At 38.8% G+C, this 26,409-nt stretch overlaps 2 protein-coding genes across 3 annotated transcripts in view; one reads left to right on the top strand and one right to left on the bottom strand.

Moving 5' to 3' along the window:
- The first annotated feature begins 358 nt into the window (after positions 1 to 358).
- The window catches only part of zgc:162592 (uncharacterized protein LOC561993 homolog), an 85,964-nt gene continuing 59,913 nt past the window's right edge, over positions 359 to 26,409 (top strand). The window contains exons 1-2 of the mRNA XM_041191692.1: positions 359 to 1,202; positions 7,050 to 7,369. Of these exons, the coding sequence (XP_041047626.1) occupies positions 359 to 1,202; positions 7,050 to 7,366 (1,161 nt within the window). The 3' untranslated portion in view covers positions 7,367 to 7,369. The remainder of the gene's footprint in view (positions 1,203 to 7,049; positions 7,370 to 26,409) is intronic.
- Positions 10,590 to 18,762, bottom strand: sult5a1 (sulfotransferase family 5A, member 1). Of its 2 annotated transcripts, none has more exons than XM_041191839.1 (6): positions 18,611 to 18,762; positions 17,451 to 17,659; positions 16,114 to 16,240; positions 13,760 to 13,854; positions 11,782 to 11,962; positions 10,590 to 11,692 (listed from the first exon to the last, which is right to left on the bottom strand). In XM_041191839.1, the coding sequence occupies exons 1-6, from the start codon at positions 18,747 to 18,749 to the stop codon at positions 11,580 to 11,582; spliced, it is 864 nt and encodes a 287-aa protein (XP_041047773.1). In that variant the 5' UTR covers positions 18,750 to 18,762; the 3' UTR covers positions 10,590 to 11,579. The 2 variants fall into 2 exon arrangements, with proteins under 2 accessions (XP_041047773.1, XP_041047774.1); XM_041191840.1 differs by having other exon boundaries at positions 16,156 to 16,240.

Here is a 26,409-nt window from a genome sequence, read left to right as displayed (position 1 = left end):
GGAATGTGGAACAGGACTTTTCCCAAGGAAAGGACACTTCTTCAACACAAACACAACCTGACACATGTGATGTGGAAATCTAATGGAACAGTTTTCATGCATAATTGTTCAAACGTTATGCAATACACGCCCAGCTTTTCCACTTGGCTTCAACCATTCAGGCATGTGTCTCTTTTTAATCACATTTAAATAAAATTAAACCCCCTTTAACGAGGATTGTTTTTGCCTGTTTACCAGGTGATAATCAGTATTTAAAGGTTACGAATGGGCTAAGGCTGATTTTCCAAATTGCAGTGGACAAGTTGTTTCTGAATGGACTCTGGTTTAAGCAACTTGAGTTTTCAAAACGCCCAGGAGAATGTTTGTTAGCAACAGAATGCTAACAGGAACGAATCTCTCCTTGGCGGAGCTTGTCACAGGGAATGGAAGCATGGTTGAAGCCAATATAACCGGCATTGGGCTAACCAGATCTGTGGAAGAGACAGATGACATTCTGAAAATTTGTATCATTGGGGTTTTGTGTGGTTTGATCATCCTGGGGAACACGGCGGTGCTATTAGTTATCTCCTCGCCAGTCTTGGGCTGGTCTAAGAACAGCCGCCTGGTCCTGATATCGCTAACCGGGGCTGACGCCGCTCTAGCATTGATAGTCATCCCGCTGAATTTATACGGCAACAGCGTGCAGCAGCTCCGAAACCAGATTGACTCGCCCTTCTGTCACATAGTGGTATTTCTAGACGCCAGCATCCTCACTTCTTCCATATATTCTCTAGCCACTATCAGCATCGAGCGCTACATTGCCGTGTTTCTCCCCCTCAGATACAACACCGTGATGACCAACTGCAGAATCAAAGCCCTCATTGCTCTTGTCTGGCTCTTGCCGCCCATCCTCTCATTCCCTATATCCATCCCACGTGGAATTGTCAAAGTTTACTTCTCCAGGGCGTCCTTGATCTGTAACCTGGATTTCTCCAGCAACGTGGCCTATTCCCTCGCGCTGACGGCGTTCATCTTCTTTCCCTGCTCACTCATCATGACTTTTGCTAATTTCCGCCTCTGGTTTGTAGCCAGGAGACAGAAGAACCGATTTAAACTGTCAAAGGTGAACAGGAGGCACGATGCTGCTTCTAGAATCCTGGTGCCTGTGGTTATAGTCTATTATATCTGCTGGAGCCCTTGTGTCTGTAACATCGTCTACCAGGGTGAGTATTCAGAAAGCAAAAGACACGACCTTGGTGACCAGCTTTTATTTGGTTGAAATAATTTATTTATCTTTCTCTTCTTCCCTATCTTTCTCCCCCTCCCCTTCCCTTTCCCTTTCCCTTCCCTTTCCCTTCCCAATTTCACCCCTGAAAGATCTGGTTCCATTTTTGTAAGCTATGTCCCCTAATCCTAGACTTTTCAACCTTTCTCCATCTACCGTATAGGCTCCCCTTAAAAATTTGAAAACATCAATCGAATTATCCCTTAACGTTCTAAATTCCAGGGAGTACAGCCCTAGCTTCATGAGCCTAGACCTCATAATTTAACCATTGGGTGTCCAAGTATCATTCTGGTAAATCTATACTACATACCCACATGGCCAATATATCCTCCCTTCCAGAACTGAACACAGTATTCAAGGTGAGGATGACCTAGGGCTACGTCTAGCTGTAACATAACTTCTACCCCCCTGTATTCTGGTCCTCCAGATATAAAGACCAGCATTCCATTAGCCTTTTTGATTATTTTATGTACCTGTTCATGACATTTTAACCTATATATCTAGGCTCCTAACTCTCTCTGAGCCCCTCCTGAGTTTCCAGCTTTTTACCATTTGGAAAGTACACTGATTTATCCTTTTAGGCCCAAAGTGGACTTAATCCATTAATTTTATGTTTTTGTCTACACTGCTTATATCTTGTGTAATTGACAAATTGTCTGGGTGGCTTTCTATTCTATTATCTAAGCCTTTGCTAAATATTGTGATTAGTTGAGGACCAATACAGATCCCTGTGGGAGACCACAAGTCACATTCTGACAATCTGAGTCCCTGCCCACTATCTCTACTCTCTGCCTCATACCTCTCAGCCAACTTCCAACCAGGGCAATAATTACCCTTCAATTCCATGAGTTTCAACTTTAGCCAAAAGCCTCATGTGAGGGGCTTTATTGAATGCCTTCTGCGAAGTCTATATAAACAATATCTATAGACATTCCCTTGTCCACTACTTTAGTCACCTCCTCAAAAAGATATCCGGATCATCAGGCATGATCTACTCATTACAAGTGCAGGTTTGCTATGTTGCCAAATTTTGGGAAATCTCTGGCTGAAAGTTTCCAATGTGTTTAGTCTATCTTTGATTATCCTTAATTATAGTAATTCCCTGACATCAGATATTAGGCTAACTGACCTATACTTCCCTGATTTCTCTCCCCCCCCCGCCCCACCTATTTTTTTTACGAACAGTGGAGTGACACATGCAATTTTCCACTTTGGGTAAAGATAAGAAATAGCAAAGTTAAGATATCATTTGTGGGAGTCATTTATGGCCCCTAACAGTAGCTACACTGTAGGACAGAATACAAGAGGGGTGCTGTAATAATCATAATTTTAATTTTCATGTAGATTGGACAAATCAAAGATAGTCTGAAAGAATAGTTCATAATGTATTCAGGGCAATTTCTTAGAGCAGTACATTCTAGTGCTAACCAGAAAGCAGGCTATCTTAGATGGTAATCTGCAACAAGACAGGATTAATTAATGATCTCATAGTAAGTGACACTCTAGGCAACAGTGATCATAATATGATGGAATTTCACATTCAATTTGAGTGAAACATGTGGGTCAAAGACAGATGTCTTACTCTTGCAATTGCCATTATTTAAGTTTGAAGATAGAGTTAAAGTGAACTAGGAAAATAGATTGAAGGGTACAACCGCAGAGAAACAGTGGCCGACATTTGAGATATTACATAACTCAGCAAAGAAAGGCTCTGAGAAGGATGCATCATCCATGGTTAACTAAGGGAGTTAGGATAGTATCAAATTGAAAGAAAAAGCATACAATACTGTGAATTAGTGGCAGGTCAAAGGATTGGGCAAATTTTATAAATCAGCAAAGAATGACTAAAAATATTGAGGGAGAAATTAAGAGTAAGAATAGAAATATAAAAACATAGTAAAAGCTTCTACAACTATTTAAAAAGAAAGAGTAACTAAAGTGAGTGTTGCCTCCTAGAGGGGGAAACTGGAGAATTCATAATGGGAAATGAGGAAATGGTGGAAGCATTGAACAAGTATTTTGCATCTGTCTTCACTGTAGAAGACAAGAAACATACCGAGAATGCTTGAAAATCAATAGGAGAAAGGGAGGGAGGAGGGAACATAAACCACTAGGTAAAAGGGTACTGGGAAAACTATTAGAACTGATGGCTTTCACCCTAGGGCCTCGAAGTGGCTGTGGAGATATTGGATGCATTGGTTGTGTTTTTTCCAAAATTCGCAAGATTCCAGTAAGGTCCTAGTGGATTGGAAAATTGCTAATTACCTCTATTCAAGAAAGGAACAAGACAGAAAGCAGGAAACTATAGGCCAGTTAGCCTAATGTCTGACATGGGATAAATGCTAGAATCCATTATTAAGAAGGTAACAGCAGGACATTTAAAAAATCATAATATAATCGGCAGAGTCTTGGGAATTGTGTTTGAATAATTTATTGGAATTCGTTGAGGAAGAAACAAGTTAGATAAGGGGGAACCTGCAGATGTGGAGTACTTGGATTTGTTTTAAAAAGCATTCAACAGGGTACCACGTCAAAGATTACTTCAGAAAATGAGCTCATGACGTAGGGGTAACATATTAGCATGGATAGAGGATTGGTTAGCTAACAGGAAGCAAACTGTATGGATTAATGGGTCATTTTCAGGTTGGCAAGCTGTTAGTGAAGTGCCACAGGGATTGGTGCTGGCACCTCAACTATTTACAATCCATTTCAAAGACTTCGATGAAGGAACAAGTGTATGGTAGCGAAATTTGCTGATGACACCAAGATAGGTAGGGAAGTAAGTTGTCAAGAGGACATAGTCTACAGAGGAATTTAGATAGGTCAAATGAGTGGGAAAACATTTGACATGCAGTATAATGTGGGAACATGTGGACTTGTCCACTTTTGCAAAAAGAATAGAAAAGCAGTATACTATTTAAATAGAGAAAGACTTCAGTACTCTATGGTACAGAGGGATCCTGGTACATGAATCATAAAAAAAAGTTAGGCATAGCAATTGATTAGGAAGGCAAATGGAATGCTGGCGTTTGTTACACGGGGATCAAGTATAAAAGCAGGGAAGTGTTGTTGAAGCTGTACAGGGCCTTAGTTGAACTGCATCTGGAGTCTTGTGTACAGTCTTGGTCTCCTTACTTAAAGGATATAAATGCTTTAGAAGTGGTTTAGAAAAGGTTCACTTGACTAATTGTGAAGGAACTGTCTTATGAAGAATGGCTCCGCAGGTTGGGTCTATACCCCTTGGAATTTAGAAGAATAAGAGGTGACCTGATTGAAGTATATAAAATCCTGAGGTGACTTGACAGGATGGGTGCTGAGAGGATGTTTACCCTTGTGGGAGAGTCTAGAACCAGGGAATTTGTCAATCTTTAGTGTGTTCTTCATTATTGTGATTGTGCTTTCATTAATTGAGTCCTTGTCCCTGGTTCAGTATTAATTCCCTGGGGTGTCTAGCATGCATGCTGACCTCTTCCACTAAATACTGTTGTAAAGTATGTGTTCAACATAGAAAATGCTGGGAATACACATCAGTTCTGGCAGCAACTGTGGAGGAAGAAATGGTTATTGTTTCAGGTCTGTGACTTTTTTTCCCATTGTTATATGCTTTTGTTTTAGTTTTACATAGTCACTTCCCTGCTTTATTGTACATGACTTTTTTTTTGGAAAGTGGAAGTCTTGCTAGTTAGGAATATAAGCTAGCTCTGTATCACAAATTCTTCTTGAGCATCCCCCACTGAATTTCTGTCAATTTGCCCATTAACACATTTCCTAGTTTACTGCAGACAGATTATCTCATCCCATTGAAGTCAGCCTTGCCTAAATCTACAAATTTAGTAGCTGTTTTGCATTTTCCCCCTTCTAAGCGCTATATTGAACTCAATCATATGATCACTATTAGAAAAATGTTCACACACTGTTGGGTTGTTAATTAAATTTGGCTAATTACTCAATTAAATCTAATAGGGCCTGCTTCCTCCTTGTTTCTAGAGCATATTAGCTAGGATTTTACTCTGTCAAAGGAATGGCATTTGCTATTCACACAGCCCACAGATATTTTACGGCTTATCAGCGATGATTTCCCCCTTATCCATGGTCTGGTTCAGTTCAACACACTCTACAACCTCCTCTACACCCTCTGTAGAGGATCTGTAGTGTCCATGAGCAGGCAAAATATAGGAAAATTCTTCAATCAATCTGATTGAAGAATCCTCAATGAATCATGCAGATTCAGAACCGGGAAATTTAAATCATGTACAGAAAGTGTAATAAGGATTGGGAACTACTTAAGGGGAGAGAGACAAAATATGTACAGAGTTAAAACATTTTCTTGCTTTTTTGTTTTTAAAAATCTCCACTAATTTTGTACTGTGAATGAGACTCCAGGGTTGTAAAATTAATTTTTCAGAGGCGATTTTAAAACCTCCCTCACTACTAAATATACCTATTCTAAATTTTTCAACTGTTTTTGGCTTAGAGTTAGTAGGCAAGTACCAGAAGTTCACACTGGTGCCAATAGACTCTGATTGAAATAACTGCAAGGCTGCAGCACCCAAAGCAAGGAATCTCCTGACAGCAGCTTCTAGCTTTCCATGTTTAACTGTGCATGTGTGTACTCCAGAAGTTTCTGTCAGATTTTCTCCATGAGCTCTGATTGCCATTAGTCTTATTGCAAATTCCAGTCATTGGTGCAGCAAAGTATCTTGAACATAGTGTGGAGATTGTTTACCTTTCTAACATGAGCTAGTTTGCTTATCTTCCTATTGAGACCTCGATTAAAACACTCTTCCTTGTTTTTGTATTCATCGCCCCTATTTGCAAAACCAAGCAACCCATCTGCTTTCTTAACTGCTTTGAGTCACTCTGCCACTTTCAAAGTTTTGTGACTATGCACCCCCAGATCCCCTTCCTCTTGCACCCCACTCAAAATAGTATCATTTAGATTATACTGCCTCTCCATGCTGGTTTGTCCAAAGCATGCCATTTCACACTTATCAACCTTTGGTTGCACCTGGCATGTGCCTGCCTGTTTCACCAGTGTATCTATGTTCTCTTGAAGTCTGTTATTATCCTGCTTATTGTTTACCACATTGCCAAGTTTTGTATCATCTGCAAACTTCAAAATTGTACTTGCTATACACAAGTCCAGGTTATACTATATATAACAAAAAAGTATTGTCTTAATACTCATCGTTTGGTTGAGGGGACACTTCCCTCCAATAGAAGCATTCACTGCTTAATCAGTAAACTAGGAATGGTTTATAAACACATCAAAAATGAAGAATGATTGGGTGATGCAATGGGTTAAATGTCAATCTTTCAGCTCTGAAATTATGGTTCAAGGTCAGCCATAAAATCTCATGTTTGATTGTAGTGAGCCTATCTGAAATTGTCAGGCAGTCTTAATCCAGTCCCCAAAGGGTGTGGATCCACAGCATATAACTGCCCCTAATTTGACACCAAATAGCTTCTTTCAGAGACCATGAGATGGTTAATATGGAAATTGGAAAATATTGCAGTAGGGGTCTTCAGTTTTGGGTCTGGGTAAGGGAGCTTAATTCCACTTTTAATTTTGATAGGATGAGTTAAATGTTATTTCAAAAAAAATCCCCATTTAGTTGGAACTGATACACAGGTGACTTAAATTGCTGATTTAATATTCAGGTAGAGATTTACGGATAGTGATATAATTTGAATTGCCTACTTATTTCAAGTAGGCAATAACTCAATTTCCTGTGCCTTGAATTAAGTGGAATCTAACCCATTGCTAATTGTACTTACAATTCAGCTCTAACACAGCAGAGGGCGCCAGAGTGGTTGGAATTCATTGCCCTGTGGTTACCATGTGGAAATGGTTTCTTCAACTGCATTGTATACTTCTGGTTAAACAGGAGTTTCAGGAGAAAGTTCCAGGAAATGGGGCAAAATCTCTGCTGGCCCAAGTGCTTTTTTGCCCAAGATGGTTCAATCTCACAAGTTCCTAGTGGAAGCGTAATCATCAAAGTTTGGAAAGAGCATAGTGATACAGCACCAAGGGCTTGCAGCATCTCATCCACTTGTAACTTGGTATCCTCCAGCAGTGAAACCATTTTATCAAATATATAGACTGTAAGTATGAAAAGAGACATCAGATTGTAAAAAGACCTCTGTAGTTGTGAAAGAAAGAACGATTTATTGTAAAAGTAACATTTATCATGGTTGTGACTCAGCAGGAAGCTGTGTAAACAGACCTTTTGGTTGGGGAAACTTGTCCTTTGAAGCACTATTTATGTAACTTTCCCTTTAATATAATAGAAATTAGAATTAAAGTATGCACATTTGGGCTGGTGGGAATTTATTCCAGCTTGATCTTTTGCTCGGATGCAACTCGAGTGATGAGATCTAGAAAATAATTTGGTAGAATTGTTTGTCTCAAGCAGTGTTGATTTTGTTTTTCAGTGTTTGATCTTATGAATTTATTAAAGTTAGTCAATTATACTTGGTCATCTTAGAGCTGTCAAATGTCAAAAATCCGCTTGGCTTATTTTTAGATTAGGTTGGTTCTTGGTTAAGTTTCACCCTGAAAAATAATCACAATGTAGCTACTGTACTGGGGGAAAGTCTCAGTAGTGAGATTTTGCATTCCTGAGTAGCTGATAAATTGGTGAGTTTCTAGTTGAGACATTATGTTGCACCAAATCAAAATGGCTGCCCCATGTTTTTATTTTCCATGGCAATATCTATGATGAAATAACCAATGCAATTCTAAATTATATTTTACATACTGTAAATAAAGAAGTGATGAAAGTTGAAGTTCAATTTCTTCACAATTATCCTTGTGCTTGACAAACTTTTGAATTTTTTGGATTAGCAGAACTTTGCATTTTTAGTTCAAGTGCAGTGTCAAATTTAAAATCGGTTTAAACCAATTGATAACACATGTTCAATGCACAATGTATGGGCATTAGATCAACAGTGGAAACTTTACAGGCCTACGTCCAGTATAAGAACATAAGCTCTGACTTATGGGTTTTAACAAAGGCCATTGATTTACAGTTTCTATTTGATTAAAAATGGCAATCATGGAATCCAATTCCCAAAACATGGGTAAAAATCCAATAATTCTACCTTACATAAATGGAATAATTTATTCATTAACTGTAAATCAATGGACTTTTTCACCACATTATTTCTTCACTTTATTGCATTTGATAGTGCTAGTAATAGAACTGTTCAGCGATCCAGTGATTCTGATTGTCTAAGTAGCCTTATGTCACTCAGGAAAGAATAGAAGGGTTTAGGATGGTTGGTTAGAAGCACCTGAGGTGTCACCATGAAAGTGATCAATTCAGTAGAGCTCAGGGGTGGTAAAAACTTAAACGTGCTTTGTATTTGTTCATCTTCACAATTTAGAAAGCTTGCGGTTTTCTTTTCTGATATAAAGTTCACCAAAATTAGACTGGTGTAGTTGCATTCTTCACCATCTCCAGTCATCCAAATTGGGTGAATGGCAATCCTTTGTTCTCCTACAAAACAAGCACCTGCTGTCATGCTGACTTGAAGCTTTTTTTAAACTTCAGACCAGCTTATTAGTGAATGATAACTCTATAATCAACACATTAGAACAGTAATCCCCATAACTGACAGTCGTAGGTTGGTATTAAATGAACATTAACAAAATTTGCAACAATTTTTAATAGAAAAGTAACTAACTTTTAAAATAAACGATTTTAATGTAGTATATAATAGTTTTGGAAATCAGTTACTTTTACAAGTGAATTTAACTTTTTTTAATAAAAAAGTGATGATTGAAAATTTAAGATTAATTTCTTCACAATTACCCTTCTGTCTGACATAAATGTTTTGACTTCTTGGGATTATCAGAACTTTGCATTATTAGTTCAAGTGCCCAGTGTCAAATTTAAAATGCGTCAAATCAGTCAGAGGTTGGCTTTCTGAACAGATCCTTCAGCTTCCAAAAAAAGGAACCAATCTTGCAAGCTAAAAATTGAGCTTTGAAATTACACTTAATGGTGCTGTCTTGATGTGTACAAGTTAGGCACGTTACAACAAGGAAACTAGAGCTAGTAGAAGCTCCTGCATTGTACAAAAATATCAGTCTCATTACTGGAAAAGCTTGGAAGAAAATCTTATCAATTCCTTGATGTTGTGTTTTAAAACTTTTTTTTGTGGGTGGGGGTGTAGGGAAAGAGTTAGATTCTTAACATTTATGTGCAATGAGCCCACTTGTTGATGCTCACTTAGTCTTGTGCTGTGTTGAATAGTTTTATTTTTGTCTGTGCATTGCTATCTTAGGATCTATATGTAAGAATTAGTAACCTAAAGTTAAACAGTATTTCTTTTGACTTGGGTGCTCTGAAAAGTTCTTAGATTGTGTAAATAAAACAGAATTAATATATCTGAAAATAAAGCTATGATGCCTCAAGAGAATCCTTGTTATTTCTATAACATTTAACACTTTTCAACATAAATTATGATTTTTCTCATTTATGTTCAAGAGAAAGTAATGCTGCAAATGGTCTCTGACCTTTCATTTGGCATTAAATAATCAAATCTCCCAATGGTTAATATTGTTGTATGATGCACTTATGTATACTGAGTGAAAGAAGCATCATTCTATTAAGTTACCAGTTAATAAAAAAAGTACACTTTCTGCAATTTTTGTGACACTGTGACAGTGTAAAAATGTAAACTTATTTTATAAAGGAAACTTGACTTTGTCTTAATTTGGTCAAAGGTCAAGTGCTGGAATAGTTGGTTAGTTTATTTCAATCTTCCAAGTTTAGAGCCAAGCTGTCTAAACATCTACATACATTTTTCAAAGCCACAGGGATTCTGATGAAGAAAAGCAGAATCCAAATAGTTTAATAACATAAAAGTTTCAATTATGTGCTAAAAATATCGTCCATATACATTCATTTCATTTACAGACCTCCAAATCGCATATTTGGGGAACAAATACAGCAGAAACATGAGTTCCAAGAATTTTTTATTAAAATATATCTAATTTCACAGTAATTATACATACAATGAAGGCAACTCAATCTCAAGTCCTTCAGCATCAGTCTTAATTTCCAGAAGCTTATCTGTACTGCCAAAAAAATTGTTCCATATTTTTCGAAATGTACCTTGTTTTTTCCATCCATGTAAATGGAATTCTTAACACCCTGTATAAATGCATGGTATTTCATGAAATGTACATCGATCTCCCTTCTTCCCTCCATATCTTTCTGCCTGACCCTTCATTTGACTCTGCTTTCAGCCTCTGCACTCCCCTTCCCCCCCCCCCCCCCGCCCCACCACCCCCGCCTTCCTACTTTTCTTTTCCCCAGATCCATCCTCTTCCCCTATTTTGAAATCAGTGGCCAATGCTGACAGTTTTCTGGTACTTATTGCAAGAGGTCATCCTTTGTATGAGCACGGAGTATTAATGTTAAAAGGTTATTCAAACTTGAGTGCAAGGTGTATTGATTGAAGACCAAATGCTCACAGCTGTCAACAGGTCACCATAGAGGCATCACAAACGGACAGTAATCTTAGATAATTTGTCTTTCTCCTCCTCAGTAGAGCACTTGGACTGAGATCAACCAACTCAGCATAGAGTAATGGTAGAAACTAGGATCTTTCTCTTCTAGTGTGTGCCATATGATGCATTTACCTACTGAACCCTATTAATGTTAATGACCCATGTTCACACAAATGTACCAAAGTCATTCATGATGATGACCATTAAAAGAGATGGAAACATCTGTTGATCATTACTTCACAATAGTTTGCTTTTGCGAATTTTTTTTAACTGAGCTGGATAGCTACTCAAATCCACAACAATTATTTAGTAAATCCCAGTTTGCTTTTGAATTAGGCTCACTTAAGATGTTACCAACTTGCAACATTCTACAGTTCGCCAGCTGTGTTCTATTTACAGACGTAGTCATTTTTTGTTCTGATTAAAACATTTGTTTCACTGTATTGAGATAAAAGTACTAAATATTATGTAGCCAATAGAATATCTTAACAGACCTGCAAGAATTTGTTATTCCTCAATGTTGTTAAATGCTTCCATAAAAAATATTGATTTTGATTTGTTTCAAATGGTCATTCATATTATGGAAGGGCAAATCAAATAAAATTAAAGTACCTTAATCTACTGAGCATGTTATATCTGTACAGTGCATTGTTATACATTGTCCAAACAGCTGTGTACTTTTATTCCTTTTAATTTACTGCAGCTTTTTCAAAGGAACTATAAATGATTGTGTTTTGGATTCTTATCTATTAAGCTGGCTTAAATGACAATTGTCTGTCTTGAAGGTAAGAGCTATAAAGTCCAGATAAACCGAAATTTGAAATCTCTCATTTTGTCCTGGAAAATCTTCTCAAAAAGCTGCTTCTGTTCATCTGTGAAATGTTCCTTCCAGTCTCCAACTGCACCTAAATAAAGATGAACGACAGGACCATCATGATGAGGGCAAAGGGAATAATAATATTCTAGGTGATTTAGTCCTGTTATTTCAACTAACCTTTTCTCATGAATTTTCCTCTTTGGTGATCCATAATTTCATTGGGAATGAGTGTGTAGTTGATCATCTGATTATTCTTCATGTTTGTGAAATTGCAATGCCGTACAATTGTGTCTATAACCTCTGGTAAAAGAGAATGTTCCAAAAAATTGCACAGTTTTTCGACAGAATGTGTAAGATCCTGTGAGAAATAACAAATGAAAATGAAAAGTCCAAGAAAATACTACAGATGTTTTTTTAAAACCTTCTTCTTAGTTTTCCTAAGTCCTCGAGTCTTTTCATGCACCACTCCAATCCTTAACCAAAACGTTAGCTAACCAACTTTCTCTCAGGCTGCTGGATTTATGTTCTAGTTATGCTTGTCATGTAACATTTGTCAATTATTATGCACTAAACTAATATTGGCTTATAAAGTAAGCCTACTTATCACCTTAGCCTCTGTTGTTGCTTTAGTTTGTAAACACTTTTTATGTGGCAATGTTTGTCATTTATAAAAGAATTAGGGCCATGAAAACTGTTAAATCCAGTAATCATGTTACTGCCAACAATAATAAAAACAAAAAAACTGCGGATGCTGGAAATCCAAAACAAAAACAGAATTACCTGGAAAAACTCAGCAGGTCTGGCAGCATTGGCGGAGGAGAAAAGAGTTGACGTTTCGAGTCCTCATGACTTTGAAGGGTCATGAGGACTCGAAACGTCAACTCTTTTCTTCTCCGCCGATGCTGCTAGACCTGCTGAGTTTTTCCAGGTAATTCTGTTTTTGTTTTGTTACTGCCAACAATGTTTGTTGGCCTTTCAGGTAGGTATTTCTACAAAGACAGATTACAGTAAAGCTCCCAGATCAAAGGGGACACACATCTTATGGGACAACTGTTAGACCATTGAGAGTAAACATAGTGAAAAACATCCAACTAACAAAGATAAGCTTTAAATTTACAGATAACACAAAACTTGCAAGTATTTGCTACCATGAGAAAGATGGTCATGATTTCAAGAGGATATAGACAGGCTGGTGGATTAGGCAAGAGGTATGGCAGCTGAAATTTAATGTAAAGAAATGAGAAGTGATACATTTGGCAGGAAGAATGAGGAGAGGCCCCTCTAAAACAGGGTGCAGGAACAGGGAACCTGTGGGACTATCATGACAAACTGTTGACTTGCAGGGTAGATTGGGAAAGTAGGTAAAAAGGCTTTTTATTTATTCTTTCACAGAATGTGGGCATTGTTGGCTAGGCTAGCATTTATTGATAATCCTTAATTGCTCTTGAAGGTGGTAGTGAGCTGCTGCCTTGAACCACGACAGGCCATCTGGGATCCTGGGCTTTATAAACAGAGGAAGAGAGTACAAAAGGACGTTATGATAAACCTCTATAAACTGCTTTGGCCTGAACTGGAGCATTGTGGACTTTAGGAAGGATGTGAAGGCTTTAGTGAAGATGCAGAAAAGATTTATGTGAATGGTCCTAAGCATGAGGTTCTTCATTTAAATGGATAGAATGGAGAAGTTCTTGTTCTCTTTGGTTAAGAGAAGATTTGGTGGAGATCTCTAAATGATGAGGGGACTAGACAGAGTAGATAGAAGGGTTGAGAACGAGGAGATACTGATTGGTGATTTGCAAAGAACCTTTGGTGACATAAGGAAAATATATTTACACAGCAATGGGTAAGATCTAGCATGCATTGCTTTAGAGCGTGGTAGAGGAAGATTTAATTGAGGCTTTCAAAAGAGCACCGGATAAGCACCCGGAGACAATTTGCAAGGTTATGGGGGAAGAGAGTTGTCATGAAATGATTGGTCAAATGGACTCCTGTGCTGTGATGCTTCTGATTCTTTCTGTGAAACTGAATGTATAAAGTTTGAGATACAGAAAACTGCATTCATTTACTTGTTGTAAGGTCTGCAAAAATTTATCATTCAAATATAATAGAGCGATTGTTTTTCACCAACATCAACTATATCAAACCTAATTCCTACCTTCTTCAGCTCTTCATAGGTTATGAAGAAGAAGTTAAATTCTTCTCTGTGACTTAACCAGTCTTTTATGTGTTCAAACCATGATCCAAAGTGTACTGAAATTAGAAGAATTAAGATTGGATTTGACTTTTTGCGATCTTAGAGCTTGTGGAACAAAATGTTATTCTCTTATTTTTCAAGCAATTTGAAGGTAAAATATTACTAAATATTGAAATTCTGTCCATGAAAATGTGTCTATAGCCTTGTATCTTTATTACTGTACTATTAATGTTATGGCTCAAAGTTTCAAACTATAGCATTCTAAAACTAAATTGGGCTATGGAATTGAGCTTTCATTTTTTCTTCAAGTTTATATTGATTCTGAAACACATATATCCTTGGTAAATTTCTGTCTGTGTACACTTAAAAGAAAACATTAATAGGTGGTTGTTTGTTGATATTACAACACTCGCCCACATGCTTGGAAACTGGGGAATAGTTCAATTATCTGAAGTTCTCCGACCATTATTTAAAAGGAAAAGCTATTTTAAATTCTGATTACATATGTTCTCCCTTAATTAAATGAAATCTTGTTATCTCAAAACATGAATCTCTTTAGAACTTATTACATTTTTATACTAAATGCCTTAACATATTTCCACAAATTTTGGAGCACATTAAACCCAATGAATTCTGATATTATTCTTTATAAAGGCAAATGTGGTAGCTTATTGTGCATAGCATGATCCCACAAACAGCAATTAAACTATTTTTAGTTAGAAGAGAAATGATAGCCAGGGCACAAGGTGATCTCCCTGCTGGTCATCAAGTAGTAAAGATCTTGTAATGTCTACTTCAATGACCATACTCCCATTAATCTTTATCCAAAGTCAACACTATAGTACTGTCTGTCTATCATGGGTGGAATTTGACCAGTCCTGGAGTGGAAGACAGGGATCTGGCAAAATAGTGGGAGCCTACACAGGACTGCACCCTGCTTCAGTCCCACTCCCAAGGAGTTTTTCAAGGAGGTGGGCAGCCAATTTAATAGCCAAATAGGGGCCACTACAGGACCACCAGCATTTTGCCGACAGCAGAGTGATATTTCTCCCCCATGCGTGCGGAGATTGCCAGATTCATAGAGGCAGCTGGGTGGGTGGAGGGTGGGAATCAGAGCCAGATACTCCATGGCCCAAAAGGGGACTACAAGTAGGGGAGGCAGCCTCCTGTGTGTTCTCTCGCTCCCCCTCTCTCTCGTGCTCGCTCTCTCTCTCTTGCGCTCTCTCTCTCTCTCTCTCTCTCTCTCCTCCCTGCCTCAGCAGTGCCAGATCAGAGCTGCTGGCAGCATGGAGAGTCTGCCCGACACCCTGAATTGGACTGTGGGCTCTCGGGTAGCCACTTTGGAGGCGGTAAAGTTGTGGAGCTGGTCCCACTGCCACTTTGTACCCTGACATCAGGGTCCCAAAGCTCAGGGTAAAATCCAGCCTAATGTGCTTAAGTCAGAGGGGGGCTTTGAATGCATCACCTTCCAACTCAAAGGGTAAGGAAGCTAATTAGGAAATCAAACTGACTTTTGACAAAAGTGGGGGTGTCAATAACCAGAGGGCATAGATTTAAGGTAAGGGGCAGGAGGTTTAGAGGGGATTTATGGAAAACTTTTTTCACCCAGAGGGCAATGGGACCTGGAACACACTGCCTGATGGGGTGGTAGAGGCAGGAGCCCTCACAATATTTAAGAAGTATTTAGATGAGCACTTGAAATGCCATAGGCCTACAGGAAAAGTGCTGGAAAATGGGTTTAGAATGATGGCCACGATGGGCCAAAGGGCCTGGTTCTGTGCTGTATAACTTTATGACTCTCAAATAACTGGTTGCTGAACAAGAAAATCTTTAATCAAATCTTCAGAATCCCTCCTCTTCCTAATAGGATTGCTTTGATATGCCAGTGGTTTATTACAACGCAAACCTTGCTCATGAGCCACATTCTCATAATTTTGAGGACAGTGCAGTTCTTAACAGTATCTGTTGTAATTATTTGTTGAAAGTACAGAAAATTTGACTTGTATTTCCCGAACCCCCCTGTACACATTTCTGTAGCATGCGAAGCAATGTAAATGCGTAATTTTATTACACAAGGACACAAAAGAAATCACTTCCTGTGCTTTCAAGTTAATGAAAATGATGAGTACAAATGATATTACTTCCCCACATTCTTGAGGAAATGTGCAAATCATCATGGTTGTACGCATCACTGATTAAACAGCTTGCTTTAAAAGATGGAATTCTTATTACATTGGTGAAAGGTTAAAATGTCAGCTATAGAAATCTCCATATACCCCAAGACGTTTGAAAGTAAACAAGATCAAAATGCGCACCTTTTCCAAGTAAAAATTTCTCCAGAAATTCCCCAAAAGTACCTGGCTCTGGCAGGAAGTTTGCCATTTTGTGGAAATGATAAAATGAAACGATTATATCCATTGGATTTCTTGCAACATAAATCACCTGTATCGTAGGGAGAGAATGAAGTGTTCAGCAAATTAGAAACCAATTTTCATACAACAGCCAAAAATAGTACCAAGGTTTTGAAATTCCTATTTCAATGGAATAGGAAAAATAGGTTAAATGAAGAGTGCTTCTTTTAAGCTTAGTTGCCTTCAATTCTGTTCTGTAAGGATGGCTTAGCATCCCCATCAAATTCAGCCCAACCTGCTACTTAAGTGCTTTGTCTGAAATGCACTTGGCAAATGTTAATTGGTTCCTAATGGCAAATGGTATAAAACTAGCATGTATGAACACAGCTTAATTGTGATGGCTGGTATAAGAAATGGAAATATTCATATGGTTTAGTAATGTTCTTTTATTGGACAAAGTAAGGGATGTGTAGTGCTATATCTAATCTGTGTGTGCTTGACTCTGAAGCATGGTGACAAGACTGAGTAAATGTTTAATTTCTCAGCATTGATATTCTTAATAAAACATCACCAATTTTTTTTTTAAATCCCATTCTATACTGTGATGCTGGGCTGCCTCAACCAAGTTCCATTTTGCTTTTGGAACATATTTAACTGCTCATTAGCTACACGGTTTAAAAATATCAAATGATAATAGCTGTAAGAAATATAGGAAGTACTTGCTGCTTTGTTGGATTAGGAAATCCATTACATGATCTTTAAAGCACAACATCCTTTTTGCAAACCAAAAACAGGCTCTCTAAAAATGGTTTATTCTGAAAACAACACTGTAATATTTTTGCAAAACTAGCCACTAAGACAAGTGCTTTGCAACCTAACAATAGTTCTTGCCAAAGTGAAATTCTACCAAGCCAACTCTCAAACACAAGTTGCTCAATCTTTTATGTTGTGTATTCTAGGTCAATTTTTCACACTTTTTAAGCAAAATGTCATTGTTCCTCCCTCTTGCACTGCATTCTGGTGAAAGCTGTGCTTTGGTTGCTATGCTGTCTTTTTTTTTCAACAGAATTTGGCTTCAAAGATTTTTTTTCATGTCTCGTATGGCACAACAATAAAACAAAAGGCTGGTTTTAATGCTATTATCTCACCCACGGTCTGAATGAAGTTTAAAAACAGTGCAAAAGTGCAAAGTCAGGCTAGCTTTTACTGCAGTGAAATTTGACTGATTTTTATAAATGAAGTGTTAAGTTACAGTTTTGAAACAGCCTATATTATCGATTGGTTGCAGTGAGTTTGCATACCTTTGTGTTAGATTGTTTGAGGGACTTGGAGAGGATGTGATAGGGAAGGTGCGTGGTGATAATTCGATGGTCTGCTTTGCCCAGCAGAATATCCTCACAATAATAATGCTCAATCCATGGAGTTCGAATCCAGTTTGGGATGGTTTTGGCTGGTTCCTGGTTTCCATCACTATAAATAAGTGTGAGAATCTCCTGCATCCATGTTGTACCTGTGAAAGGTAAACCAATTGAGTTATTGTAGTACATCAGTCATGGAGCACAAAGCCTACCAGGATCACTTTTATAAATGAAATGGTTGTAGCAGCTAAACCTGTTACTAAAATGATGCAATGCTGAGTGTAGAAAGGCTGCCATTGACTAAGCTGAATAGAGTTGTAGACTTCGGGTTCCTGGTTTTGTTTCAGCTTTGGTCCATGTTGTTAGATTTTAGGATTCTAGAACTTTGCCTCTGATCAGTTTTCAGGAATCTGGCACATTAGAGAATGAGCTAACACCAACTGTCTACAATTAGATGTCTCCGTTTTACTTTGTAAATTCTTAACCATATTAGAATCATCACTCCTTCAATATATGCAGGTACTCCTTATTTCTCTCAATGCTATTTGACAAGAAGATCATATAATATATAGCATAACATTTGTCAGGGTTCATTCTTGGTTCCACAATGCTGTCTTACTTTTAAAAACCTTGAACTCTAATAATCAGATCATTGAAAAACTGGGCATTATTTTTAAACCCCAAATATAAACCATCTTCTAGTCCTCCACAATGATTAGATCCTCAGTACCTGTGAAGACCTGACTCTAGGAAACAATTGAGAGTGCATTCAGTTCAGACTGCCTGTAATCTCACTGACTAGAAATTTGCACAATAAACTAAATTTAAAATCTAGAACAAAATTAGATTAAGAAGAAGGATACCTCCCTTACATCCTGAAACACACACACAATTCATACTAAATAAATACATAACACCGATGTGAAACCCTCATGGTGAAAACGTTGTTTGTGACAGTAGACCTCTGTGAATTAAAATATCTCATTATAAAAGATGCATAAAGAATTTTACTGTACATATTTATATCACATTCAGTGCTTTTGGAAACTAATACATAAAGTAGTAATGAGCATTGAGATGCAGGAATATACAGCTGCTCCTACCTGATTTGGGATATGTAACAATCAACGTGTCAGTGTCATGAAACTTGAACCCCTCGGCAAATTGCATAGACTGCATCGAATGCAGGTGTCCCGGAAAGTTGATGCCTGAGTACCGCAGTGTCACATCTAGATTAGCCATGACTTGGATTGCTTGCTGTGAGTAAAGCTGCTGTGGGCTGTGCTCAAGCTTTTTATGTCTTGATAACAGGAAGTCAAACTTTTTTACGCTGGAAGGAAAGATCTGTTATGGTTTCAATTGAAGTTTTCTCCTTTTAGTGGTGTTTCAACAGTATTCTCCCATATTTAACTAACAACAGTGACTCATGCCCTAGTGACTTCCATCACTCAACCCTAACAAACCACAATTCCTCAGTGATAAAAACAAAAAACTGTGGATGTTGGAAATCCAGTGAAGCCCGACGCAAACTGGAGAAACAGCACCTCATCTTCCGACTAGGCACTTTACAGCCTTCCGGACTGAATATTGAATTCACCAACTTTAAATCTTGAACTCCCTCCTCCATCCCCACTCCCTTTCTGTTTCTTCCCACTTCCTTTTGTTTTTTCCAATAAATTATATAGATTTTTCTTTTCCCACCTATTTCCATTATTTTAAAATCTATATCTTTTATGTCCTGTTAGCCTTTCCACCCCAACCCCACTAGAGCTGTACCTTGAGTGTCCTGCCATCCATTCTTAATTAGCACATTCGTTTAGATAATATCACCACCTTCAACACCTCTTTGTTCTTCTGTCTGTGACATCTTTTGATTATCTGCTCCTATCACTGCTTGCTTGTTCCTACAACCACACACCCCACCCCCCCCACATCTCTCTCTCTCTATCTACCCGCCCACCCCTCCAACCTTAAACCAGCTTATATTTCACCCTCTTCTAATATTCACTCAGTTCTGTTGAAGGGTCATGAGGACTCGAAATGTCAACTCTTTTCTTCTCCGCCGATGCTGCCAGACCTGCTGAGTTTTTCCAGGTATTTCTGTTTTTGTGTCACATTATCAGAGTTCATTCTTGGTTCCACAACGCTGTCTTACTCTTTAAAAACCTTGAACTCTAATAATCAGATCAAAGCTGGATTGGAAAACTGGAGATTGTTTTTAAACCCCAAATATGAGCTATCTTCTAGTCCTCCACAACGATTAGATCCTCAGTACTTGTGAAGATCTGAGTCTAGGAAACAATTGAGAGTGCATTCAGTTCAGACTGCCTGTACTCCGACTGACTAGAAACTGGCACAATAAACTAAATTTAAAATCTAGAACAAAATTGGATTAACGTTCTCAACCATTCCAGCAGAGCTCACACTGTATATAGTCAGGAGCTGTCTTGTTGGTTCTTAATTATTAAAATTAACTGATGCAGCAGTGCTTTCTGCTATAGTTAATTGGAACATTTGGCATAAACTTGTGAAATAATAGAAGTTAATTGAAAACATGTGTGATAAGCTAAAGCACACTTATTTTAATAAAGGACTGAAAAATATACTTAGTTCCAGGACACTTTGCACCTCAAATTTTATTCACTTCATTTAAGATCTCAGAATAGCAGATAGCGAAAAGACATCCTAATGATATAAAGGAAGAAACACATCATTTTTGTGTCTCCAGTGGAGGATGTCTTGAGATGGTGAATCATTGAGCAGTGCTGATGCCACTTATGAAGAAGTCAAATTATTTTGTTTCATGAGCAACTTGCTACTAAATTTACCTTGAATTTGGCATAAAACCAGCCTATAATCAAATTGATATTATAAAGATGGAGCAATTTCACCCTTCCTGTAACAGAAAAGAAAATTGATGAAGGCATAAAATAGGCTGCCAGTTTGTTGTCGTCAGTTTTTCATTATGGCTCAATACCAATTTCATTCCAGTTTTACAAATCCTGCTGAAAAAAATACTCCAGACTGGATTTTCGAGGTCGGGAAGGGAACTTGATGTGGTCCAAACATAGCGGAACCAGCTGCTTTCCCAACCCCGCTTTCGGTGTCGTCCATTTTAGCCAAAGTGGGTTCAGGGCTGACCATCCTCACGAGGTCAGGCAGCCAATTAGACTCATTAAGAACCTCGCTAGAGGTAAGTTACAGAGGCTGATTCAGTTTCCAGGCAACCTCCAGTTTCCTAACGTGATGGGAGGGGGTAGATCAACCTCCTGGAGGTGGACAGCAAGCGGCAAACCAGGGTTCCCAGAGCTTTATGCAGAACTTCAGGCCTCCCTATCTGGATGGGCTGGAGAAGGAGTCCTCTCCCACACCTTCCGTCTCATCCCCCCCCTCCTCCTGCCCAGGTTTGTGCCACGGCTGCTTTCTCTTTTTAAATCACATTCTTTTAAAAAGTGGCTAATTAAGCACCTTCAAATTGAATCACTTTCTCAGTTACTTAGTATTCATTGCTGCTGGTTGCTCCTCTGAAGCTGGAGGCCCTCTGGCTCTTCAGCTGCGAGCTACAATTTGTCTGCTGTTCTAGTTAACAACCCAAAATCTCTGATGGAACAGAGTGTGGGTCTTTAACACTAAGCACAGTGACCACAATATCTTTGTTACAAAAAATGTATTCTCCCATTTTACGTACAAAACTCTTCCATAGGTTCTAGCTCCTTATCAAAGGCATCTGTCTACCTCCATTTAATGGGGTGCCCTGGTCAAAATCCCAATCAATTAGTTATTTGCCCTCGGGGTGGGGTGCAGAACCCGGAAGCAGGAATAGCTCCTGTTTTCTGTCTCCAAAGTGAAAATTCAGCCCTCTTAGTTTATTGTTTCTTATGTGTTCGCAAAGGGCCAGAGTTTGATTTCACATTCTGTTAGGTGACTGGTTAATACTGTTGCAGACATTAATCGGGCTGTCCCTGGGGCTGGTAACAAGGTTTAGGTGTCTATGACTTAGGACAATTAAGCATCTGATTTCTTACGAAATTCAAGTACCCCGCACATGCACAAGCTTAGCCTGTGCAGCGGCCGATAAAACTCAGAACACATCAAGTGTTACACATTGGGTTTGAGTGAAATTAAACTCGCCTCCTCTATTCTGCAGATTTTTTGTGAGGGTGCTACTTTTGTCCATTAATGATGTGGGTGGGTCCCATCAATTGGGTCCAAACTTGGCTGTCCAAAGAGATAACAATTCCTGCATCAACCAACTTGCCTGACGGGCTGATTGGAGAAGTGTTGTAGCCAGGGTGAAAGCCTGGAAAGCCCTCCGTCATGAGCAGGTGGCTATCAGAATTTCCACTAGCACGGTCAACAAAAACCACCTCGATACTTCTGCCCACTGTCCCAATGTTAATGAGGGACCGCCCACTGACCCACAAACTCTACTGCCTTTTAGACTTGGAAGTCACTGCAAGTACAGTCCCGTGGTCCTTCGTTTATTGCAATATAAGGTCAATGTGGTTTCAACCCCCATCCCAGCCTCCGAAAAGAACATCAAACTGTGTCAGTGAACAATAATGTTCAAAAACATTTACTAGTGGAAATAACCTGAACTATTCTAGTTAATAACCCAAAATCTCTGATGGAACAGAGTGTGGGTCTTCAAAACTAAGCACGGTGACCACAATACCTTTGTTACAAAAAAATATTCTCACATTTTACATGCAAAACTCTTCCATAGGTTCTAGCCCCTTATCAAAGGATAGATATAATTCTATCAGGTGGGTAGAAAACACACAACAGCCCATTAACAAGAATACAACACCTTTAGCCAGGTTTTGAACACAGTCAGAGTTGTCAGCATTAGCCTTCCTCCAACTCAGAATAAACGCAGTAAAAGTACATTGACCTCTCTTGTAGACTGCTGTGGAGTATTGGACATCTTCACTTCATTAAATGCTGCTATTTTTCCAGAGAACATATTAAGTATCAGTTTTAATTTAAAGTTCCTTACACAGAGCAGGTAGATATCAAATTTGTGGAATTTTTATTAAATTTCAACGCCCGTCCTTCTAGCTTGAATTTACCTCATTCTGTAGGAGGCTTGGCCATGATATACTTCCATTGAGCTGGCGTGCTACAGTAGTCATTTTTATTGCTACCCATGCGATGAATCAAATGTCTGTCACCAAAATATGTCTCTCCAATTACTATCAGTGAAACTGCAGTAGTTATGTGTCAAAGTACTGGAATAGAGTCCAATTATGCAAATATCTTTGTGATATTATTTCCAGATTTTCATCAAATGGGACCAGGCATGCCTTTTTGAATCCATTTAAACCAACTAAAGCTTTGGTTGAATCTGAATTTTCTGAGGAAATTCTGCATTCACGTCCCATTACTTCCCCTAACATTTGAGGTTTTAGCTCATTTTATTCTCTTCCTGGTAACTGTTCATTAGCCTCATGAGGTTGCTTTGTTCGATTGTGCATCTATTTACATTTCTTTTCCTGTATATAGTCAATTTACAGGCTTTGACCCGTTAATCCCCTCTTTCTGAAAGTACTTAACACATCAGTGTTGCTCATTTGTTGAAGTCCCCTTGCCTGTACTGTCAGCAACTCCGTGAAAATCAGTTCTGATGAATGGACCCAACATAAACCTATCTTCTTTTAGTGCTTGAGATAGGTAACAAAACAAAAGATAGTCTGGAGGAGCTGTAAATGGCAACAGCAGAATGATTACTAGCAGCTTCTGTCTGAAGAATAGGAGCCATGGTTATGACCTGATATTGTTGAACTCGTTGAAAAGCTGTTTGAAAGATGAGGCGCTATTCCTCAAACTTTCATTGAGCTGTTAATTAGCAGAATGGCTCTAAGCTTTCAAAAACAACTGTAATAACTAAAAGAGAAATTGATGGAAATACTGGGCAAATAGAACAGTATCTATGGAGAGCGAAATAAAGTTAATGTTTCAGGCTTATGACCTTTCATCATTTATGATGAAAGGCCATGGACCTAAAACATTAGGTAGGATCTTCTCCTTTTTGAAACATGAGCATGAATGGGGACCATTTCCAGGTCGTGACCCAGCTTTGACTATTAGGGTGCCCACCCTGCAAGACGTTCCCATTCAATAAGAGCAGTGATTGGGTCCCTGAAGCAGCAGGCCCAGTCAGAGCACATGCAGCCATGGAATGACAGCCCCATCGTCAGAGTGGCGTGCTGCTACTGTTGGAGGAAGTACGTGAGGGATCCTTGTTGTAATTTGCCTTAAGGATTGCAGCGTGACATCACTAGAAAGGAAGTGTGTCATGTGATCCAGCAATTATTTTACTTTTGCTTTTTCGGCACAGCATACAGCAGTCAGCTCTGGTTGGTGTCTTCAAGCTTTATGCCTTTGTATAGCTGTTCTCATGTGGCTAGTCTCAATAAGAAAATAAGGAGTTGGCAGATGAATTGAACAGGATTTTGTGTTGATCTTCACTATAGCGGATACATGTAACATCCCAGAAATAGCTGTAAACCAGGAAATGGAAGGATGGGAGGAACTCAAGAAAATTACAATCACCAGGGAAGTGGTGTTGAGAAAATTATTGGAACTGAGGGCTGACAAATCCCTGGGTTCTGATGGGCTTCTTCCTCAGTTCATAAAAGAAGTGGCTAGTGAGGTAGTTGATGCATTGGTTTTAATTTTCCAAAATTCCCTAGACTCAGGGAAGGCTTCACTAGGTTGTAACTCTTTTTTATTCAAAAAGGGAGGGAGACAGAAAGCTAAAACTACAGGCCAGTTAGCTTACCATCTGTCAAAGGGAAAATATTAGAAGTTATTATTAAAGATGTTCTAGCAGAGCACTTAGAAAGATTCAAGGCAATCTGGCAGAGTCAACATGGTTTTGTGAAAGGGAAATTATGTTTAACCAATTTATTAGAGTTCTTTGAAGGAGTCACATACTGTGGATAAAGGGGAACCGGTGGATGTACTATACTTAGATTTTTTTAAATGGTGAGAGATCGCAGAGCTCTGAGATAAGGTGCCACATCAAAGGTTATTGTGGAAAATAAAAGCTCATGTTGTAGGGGCTAAATTTATTTAAGCTTGTCTGGTTCAGACCCATTTATGGCTACCCTCTGTTTCCTGTTAGCCAGCCAATCTTCTATCCATGCCATATGTTAGCCCCTACAACATGAGCAAAAATAGATCTTTTTCTGGTTGGCAGGGTGTAACAGATGGTGTGCCACAGGGATCAATGCTGGGGCCTCAACTTTTTACTGACTTTATATTACTGACTTGGATGAAGGGATGGAAGGTATGGTTGTTAAATTTGTTGATAACACAAATGTAGTTAGGAAAGTAAATTGTGAAGAGGTTATAAGGATGCTACAAAGGGAGATAGATAGGTTAAGTGAGTGGGAAAAGATTTGGCTAATTGAGTATAATGTGGGCATATGTGAAATTGCCCATTATGGCAGGAAGAATAAAAAAGAAGCATTTTTTAAAATGGTGAGAGATCACAGAGCTCTGAGATGCAGAGGGATTTGGGTGTCCTAGTGCATGAATCACAAAAGACTAGTATGCAGGTACAGCAAGTAATTAGGAAAGCTAACATTATTAAATGTTATTAATGTTATTAAAAAATGTTATCGTTTATTGCAAGGGGAATTGAATGCAAAAGTAGGGAGGTTATGCTTTAGTTCTACAGGACATTGTAGTACTGGAGTACTGTCTCCTTATTTAAGGATGGATGTAAACACATTAGAAGCAGATCCAAGAAGGTTTACTAGACTAATACCAGGAATGGGTGGGTTATTTTATAAGGAAAGATTTGGACAGGTTAGGTTTGTATCCACTGGAGTTTAGAAGAGTAAGAGACGACTTGATTGAAGCCTTTAAGATCCTGAGGGGTCTTGACAGGGTCGATGTGGAGAGGATGTTTTCTCTTGTGGGTGGTTCTAGAACTAGGGCTCTCTGTTTTAAAAATAAAGGGTTGCTCATTTAAGACAGAGATGAGGAGAAATATTTTCTCTCAGAAGGTCGTGAGTATTTGGAACTCTCTTCCTCAAAAGGCAATAGAAGAAGGGTCTTTGAATATTTTTAAGGCAGAGCTAGATTCTTGAGAAACAAGAGGGTGAAAGGTTATCAGGAGTTGGTGGAGTTGAGGTCACAATCAGATCAGCCATGATCTTATTTAATGGCGAAGAAGGCTCAAGGTGCCCAGTGGACTACCCCTGCTCCTTGTGTGTTCATATGTCGTATGTAACAAAGAAACCCAGAAAGTGTTTACATAATCCCTGTGAGCAATTGGGGCCATTATATCATTGAATAAACAGAACATGGTGTGCAGCAGTGGTTCCTTCTAAACGTCATGGTGCTCAGCCTGGCAGCAAGATTCAGTACAGGTGTGAGATGGTGAACAGTCGTAGAGCATACCACATGGCACAAGACAATCCTTGATTTTGATTGGACCACAACAAAGCCACAGCTTCAGAGGGTGTTGAAGTTGCAGCTTGGTGACTGCACAGAAAGGTTTTGAAAACACGGGCCAGGATAGTGCTGAAGTAAAGAGCTGGTAAGCCTACGGATCTCTTGTGGTGAGATTGTAACTGTACATTCAATAATTGGGACAGTGCGACGAGAGGACTAGCACTGGAGTAGCTCATTCAGGAAAGGCAAGTGACCAGGGCATGGGCTGAAGAGATAGCAAGTGAGGAAGAGTCAAACAAAAAACACAGAAAAAACTGTCATAAAAGTGGGGCCAGAGAATGTTGCAATTAATACAGGTGGAGCTTCGAAACAGTGCGCCAAAGCGGCTACAGCGACACTCATCCCAGGTACAATAGGAGAAAGAAGGTCAAAAGGATATTGTCAGAATGTCCACAAAATTCCCCAGTTTGAATTGAGATGCAGCTGACCTACT

The sequence above is a fragment of the Carcharodon carcharias genome, chromosome 7 (assembly GCF_017639515.1).
Source record: "Carcharodon carcharias isolate sCarCar2 chromosome 7, sCarCar2.pri, whole genome shotgun sequence".
NCBI lineage: Eukaryota > Metazoa > Chordata > Chondrichthyes > Lamniformes > Lamnidae > Carcharodon > Carcharodon carcharias.
Note: the sequence above shows the minus strand (reverse complement) of the source record. Positions and strands in the feature narration are given on the sequence as shown.